Here is a 6,459-nt window from a genome sequence, read left to right on the forward strand (position 1 = left end):
TGGCAATCTCCCTACTCATCTCTGTGTAAATCATGGAACGATTCTTGTCATTCAACTCTAAAAAAAATGAGAGGATATTTTTATAGAATGGTTTATATGTAGGTAAACAAGTGATAGAAAATATTTTTAAAAATTATAACTTATAAAAATGTTCTATTACTCTATGTAATCGTAATATTCATGTGATGGATTATAAAACTGTACATATAAGAAAATAAAAGGAGTGTTCATAGGATGTAGATTCATAGGGTAAATAAATAAGTTAAGTTTTTGTTTTCAAGCATTTTGAGAAATTAAAAACATATTGTACATTGATAGAATTGATTCTAGGACTCTACTATTTTTCTCTCTCCGATTTAATATAAAAAAAAAAGATCACTGTCTTAAATACTGAAAAAGCAGTACCCACAAGAATATATTCTTTAGTAAATGCAGTGTTTCTCTTGTATCTTATTTAAAAATGCACTTCTTATAATTCTCTTCATTCTGAATGTTACAAAGTTACATTTTTTTAGGTTCTCAGTATAACTTTGCATCAGTGTATATATAAAAGTTTAAATGTTAAAGATTCAGAATCTATGACTCAAATTTCATAAAACATACTATAAATTGAACTGGAATTTGAGGCAGAACGTTTTCCAATAATTCAAGTCGAATATATAGGTTGATCAACGCGATTATTCTTCTTTTTACCAATCATTTAAGAAACTTTCTTCAAGAGTATTATAAAGTTTCAGCTCAAGATTGAATCTGTAACATAAAAAGAAGTTTTACATTAAATTTTCCAGCTGCTTACAGTTAATCACAATTTAAAATCACTGCAACGTCAAAAAGGAAATAGGGTAAATAGACATAAAAGCAAAAAACTTCTCTTTTTATATACGTGCATTCAGGAAATTTTGTTTAATGGAATGAAACAAGTATCTTTATATCATATTTATAGACGAAATTAATAGAAATCGAATACGGAAATACTATTATTTCGAATATTTATAGTGAAGTATTATTTTAATGAGATGTTTGCAACACAAAGAAATGAAAATGTAATCAGGAAAAATAGGGTTTGATACTTACTGTTTGAAACCTTCAGTGATCTCAGCAGCTTTTGATGCATGACAGACAATAGCGGTCTTACATTCTTTCGGATCGAACAATCGCTTTATATATTGCGATCCTACGCGACTCATATCTTCTAATGTTACGGCCGATATGCGCTGCACCATCTGGTAATCATATTCATGCGTTATGTTCTGGAAATAGCATAATAATGATTCGGTCACCACGTCCCCGATGCTCATTCTTTTCTCAATCATTTCGAAAATTAGAGATGATTTTGCCGATTCGTATAGTAAACGTTCCCATTTATCACCCGATAGATGTGCTTCCTAAAGTAACAAATATGATTTAAAACAGGTATTAGCAAATTACAGTCATGTCCTCGTATTCGCTAATTCAGTATCCGCAGTTTCAATTATCGGCGTCTTCGTTATGAATTTTATTGTTTTGTTATTCCTTGAAACTGCACATGGTACCATATAATACAGGGATTGTATTTTCAGAGAGAGAAAGAGACAAATATCACGATAGTGGTCGGTCTTGCAACCTATTACCTGCGGATACGAGGGCACTACTGTATTTGTGAATACAGCATTCTTTATAACTGAGATTACTCTTAGAGCTATTCTTGAAGTTACTTACAATAATAGATTTGGATTCCCTATATGCTGCTACTACATTGGCTGCTCTGTAAAAGGTTAAATATAAAAGCCCATCGTGAGGTTTCGGAAATATGCTATAGCTGTAAGCTAGACCTTGCCCTCTAACTTGTCTCCACATTGGACCCTGCAAAAAAATGGACTACTTAAGTACTTTTTCAGAAAACATGTTCAACCTTAAACTGTTCATTTATCCTTACTTCCATCTGTGTGAAATACTGTAAAAAAACCAGTAATGGAGCCAGATCAGGACTTTGAAAATCCTTGATGCCAGGGCTGCACTGAGAGAAAAATGCAGATTCTGTACAACCTAGGCCAGTTACACAACCCTTAATGGATTCACTGTCAGGAGACTTCATTAGAAACCAGTCAGGAGTAACATGAAGCCTACAGAATAAAAAATTTAATTATATAATTTTTTGTAATTTTATTTTTTCCGTTGTGTCGTAAGTTTCACATACTTTGACTTCTCGCAGTTATCCATATTAGCAAATAGCGTATTCCATGGTGTATAAATGTCAGGAATTTGAGCTACCAGTTTATCCACGTTAGCCGCTATGTAGAGGACCATGTTCTTTGGAGTGGTTAGAGCTTTGCGAACTTCTTCGATCTCTGCCACAACCTTTTTTTGATCAGCTTCATTGCTCAATCGCTCCATTACCTTCGTCAAGAACTTTTGTTGACGCAACATACTCGATGCGAAGTGATTGCTATCTAAAAGGTAAACAATGTTTTTTAAATTAATATAATTTGTTTAGAATTATATTAGTTGAATAGTAAGCGTAGAATGGATTTACTTATATTTAATGAAAAATATTTTTTCGAAATTCATCCAGTACAGTTCATAAATGATACTTTTGACAAAACAGTTACCTTTGTTGTATATTAAATCCTTCATAAGATCACCAGTAACCTTGTTTTCGTTTCGTTTTGCCTGGGCAACATCATTTATCATTTTTGCGGCTATGATTTTTAATCTTTCTGGTGTTAATTCAGTTTCGTACAAAAGCTCTTTAATCCACTGTACACCTTTAGGGTATTTAGCAGGTTCAAACTGTGAACAGATGCATCACAATTATTTACAAGGAGTTTCACTTTCAAATAAGCAATTTATGTAAAATTTAAAATATACTAAAATATACCTGAAGCAAGAAAGTGACACTGTGGCTAAAGGATCCACATGAAAATCTACCTCTATCTTCGCAACCTATTTTAATGTTAATTGCTACAGTATCTCCTTGTAATTCTTCAACAACCTGTTCATAAGGAATGAGTTGATCATTTCTTTTAACAGGACATTCCAAAATGGATTCCAAAAGCAGAGGAATGTAGGGTCTCAGATTATTCGGTATAAAACAAGTATCCAGGACGACAAGCATCTATAAGAAGTAACTTAGATTTAGGGAAATATATTTTAAATCTTCCCATTCCGAATGCTTTTCTGAAAACAAATACTCACATAGACAAAGTTTGTGTTGACATGATCCAGATAAGTGTAGAATGGCAAGTTACCCACATCTAGTTTTGGATGTTGTTCTGTTGTATCAGACGTGTAGCTTTTAATGTGATGGAAATTGATAGAATCTGTGCTTGGGATAGATACTGACATTAGCATGTCATCAGGAATTGGTCTCTAGAATCGAAAAAATGTAAGCACTTTAATTCTGTGTTTAGTTTCTTACGCGTTAAGACACATAAATCTTGTAGAAAATTAGCCACTAGATACGCTTACTACAGTAATAAGGAATAAAGCGTATCAGTAAATAATTAATTAACCTAACTTACCTCATTATGAATAATAGCTTCCTGAAGTTCACGTTCTTTTTGTTTGAGACCTTCTTCGCCCAATCTCTCTATTTGATTCTTTATACGTTCTTTTTCCAAACTAGCCATTTCTCGCTGTGTTTCAATACTAGGAATTCCTTTGACTACTACAATTGGTGCATCTACCAGGTATTTTTTAATGAGATTTACCCAATATGACTCCGGTTCTGCGCTTAATTTTCCTAGATCCTCAACCTCATTCAACCTCTGACTCAGCTATAAATTAGTCAAAAAAATTATGCATGATGAAATACAATCAACTATTAACATATGCTATTTTCTAGTTTAATGAGGATACATACGTCGTCCTTCGTATTTCCATAAAGGGCGTCACCAATGATCTTATATGCCACAGAATGATGTGGACTGTTCTCCAAATCACTCAGGGTTTCGAGCGTATATCTATAAATTACAGTACGCAATCTCTTCATATCAATACCATTATCTTTGGTAACTATATCAGAAAGAATTTTTATAAGACGATCTTTGACAAGACCAATCTTTTCCTTAGGAACACTCTCAAAGGCCAAGTATAAGAGTGATATCGAATTGTCAGCTAGGGAGTATGCGACATTACTAGCGTAAGGATCATCTATTTCCACGAACTCCTTTTGTAGAGGACTCACTGAGCTATCAGTAAGATACTTAAGGATCATAGAACATCCAATAAGATCATACAGTTCGGTAACGCTAGAAGGACCTCGCCATCCTACATTAACAATACCATTGTCTTCATCATCACAAGGATAATGAATGTCCAGATCCACACTTTCAGTAAGCGGTGGTACTGGATTCTGCCAAGGCCTTGTAAAAGGACCTTTGCTGCCCTTTGAAAATATTATTATTAATTGAGAAAGCTAATTGATAATGGCTAAATAAGTAATTATAGTATTGTATACCTTTGACATAACTTTCGCCTCTATTGGATGTAAGGCCTTGAAGACATCAGCATGTTTAACTTGGCCAGCTATTATAACTGTTAAATTTTCTGTCCTGTAGAATTCTTTGTGATAATTCCTAACTTTTTCGTTATTGGTACTCTCTCGTAAATTCTTTAGAGCACCTGGGCAATGAGAAGACAAAGATTTATTAATCTCGTAATTAGAAACTGTTCTAGGATTTCTGTTTCTCAGATAACTTTTTAATTATATAAAATGATACTTACCTCCAGTGTAGGATTTGTAACCACAGTGACCTGGATACATAGCTCTCCACAATGCTCTGTATACCATGACTTCTCCCGTAGTTTCGTTTCCTTGCATTTCACAATATACTGTTCCTGCATCTTCACCTTCTCCTGTGATGTGATGCACTTCGGTGATATATGCGGAATCCTAAAGTACAATGAAAATATTATTTGGAATGAATTTAAATTTAAATTTTCAATATAATCGTACATATTAATAAATGGACGAAAATAATGTATAATATAGAGTGAGTTAAATATTTAATTATATTGTTACAACTGGCAATAAAGATCTGCTGTTTATAATAGTTGTTGATATGTACTTGATACTGACCCCTATCATTATAGCTTGTGATTACGTCTTGTGATGCTCAGTGCTTTATCTACTCAGATAATTTCAATTTGAAATAATCACTGCATTATCTTTAATTATTTTTATGTAATAAATACTTTTTCTTTCCTTCCTTCGTCCTTTTTATATATTTTATAGAATTGCATTTAGAAATCAGACTTAAACTAAGAAACTTTATCCAAGCAGCTAATTAAATTTAGTATTAAGGAAAAAAAGGAGTACTTTGAGAGACTATTAAACTGTAACGATCAATTGGTCATAGAAAGTAAAAGATTTTTATCAGCTGTTCATGAACATGCAATCTTTCTTGGCAATCATAACGATATTAGGACACATCAAATAGATTTCCAAGAAATAAATCAGTCAAACAATACTAATTCTCATTCTTACCAAAAGTGTAGGATACAGAATATGATCGAGGTACACAGGCAATAATGAAAGAAACCCTTCACTACCAGCAGTAGTCATCGTATAAAAAGTGTGATCGGTGTCTGTCATAGCGTTAGTACCAGATGCCAGACATCTATTAGCCCACAGATCAAGTACACCTTTATATGGGTATTCTTCACTTCCCATGAAAATAAGATGTTCCAAAGTATGAGGTAGTCCATCATCATCAAAGGCTTCAGTGGCTAGTGAATAAAGAACATTTTTAAAAATATTTTTCCCGAAGGAAATACTACTTCTAATAATGGTAGGAGTATTTAGGAAAGTCTACCATTGATTAGAAAACTATAATTTCTAGTCAATTGTGTTTAAGGTTAATTCAACTTACCAAGGCAGAGATATCCACAAACAACTGGACCGTCGACCTCAGCTATTACCACAGTAAGACCCGTGTTCGTGGATTTGTATTTATGGACAGGAATGATGTCATTTGATTTCAGGGAACACACCAATTCAAATCCGCTCATGTTACCTGCTGGAGAAAAATCCACGGGTGCCATTGTTACTCCTCGTTACTCGTGGACTTGACTTTTGACGCGACCGTGTTTCACGCTAAGTGCAACAAGGTTAAGTTGTAAACCCCACCATATTGGATTATGACACATATACCGGTGATAGTCACTTTTTAAAACGATGCATACACCGATCGTTGTTGCTCACAAAATGAAACAATTAATTGTTCATAAGTATATCATTTAAGGCCTTATTCTTACGTTTCAACTTTAAAAAAATCAAATTTTTTTTTAATTTTTCGATAATACATACTTTTAAGAACTCAGTTGTAAAATTTTATCGAGCAATTCCCAATCGATCGGACTTTAGAAAGGAAAAACCCAGCCAGCGTTTAATAAGTTTTAAGTCAATATCAAACTTTAAATCGATTTATCTTGAAACTATTTTTTTTCACCTGGCGCAGATGATATTAAAAAAGTAAT

The 6,459-nt window shown here is 33.2% G+C and overlaps 1 protein-coding gene across 1 annotated transcript; it reads right to left on the bottom strand.

The window, feature by feature from the left end:
* Window positions 1-430: 430 nt before the first annotated feature.
* Window positions 431-6,225, bottom strand: LOC107270844 (uncharacterized protein C05D11.1; the record flags this gene model as incomplete). Its single annotated transcript, XM_015746229.1, is given in 14 exon segments — window positions 431-750; window positions 1,075-1,385; window positions 1,699-1,842; window positions 1,916-2,102; window positions 2,177-2,429; window positions 2,589-2,769; window positions 2,858-3,094; window positions 3,175-3,348; window positions 3,501-3,755; window positions 3,842-4,366; window positions 4,439-4,602; window positions 4,705-4,873; window positions 5,468-5,709; window positions 5,853-6,225. Coding segments are annotated over 14 exon segments (3,075 nt in total). The 3' UTR covers window positions 431-689.
* Window positions 6,226-6,459: the final 234 nt, after the last annotated feature.

Source organism: Cephus cinctus, unplaced genomic scaffold (genome assembly GCF_000341935.2).
Source record: "Cephus cinctus unplaced genomic scaffold, Ccin1 Ccin1_scaffold0840, whole genome shotgun sequence".
Taxonomy (NCBI): domain Eukaryota; kingdom Metazoa; phylum Arthropoda; class Insecta; order Hymenoptera; family Cephidae; genus Cephus; species Cephus cinctus.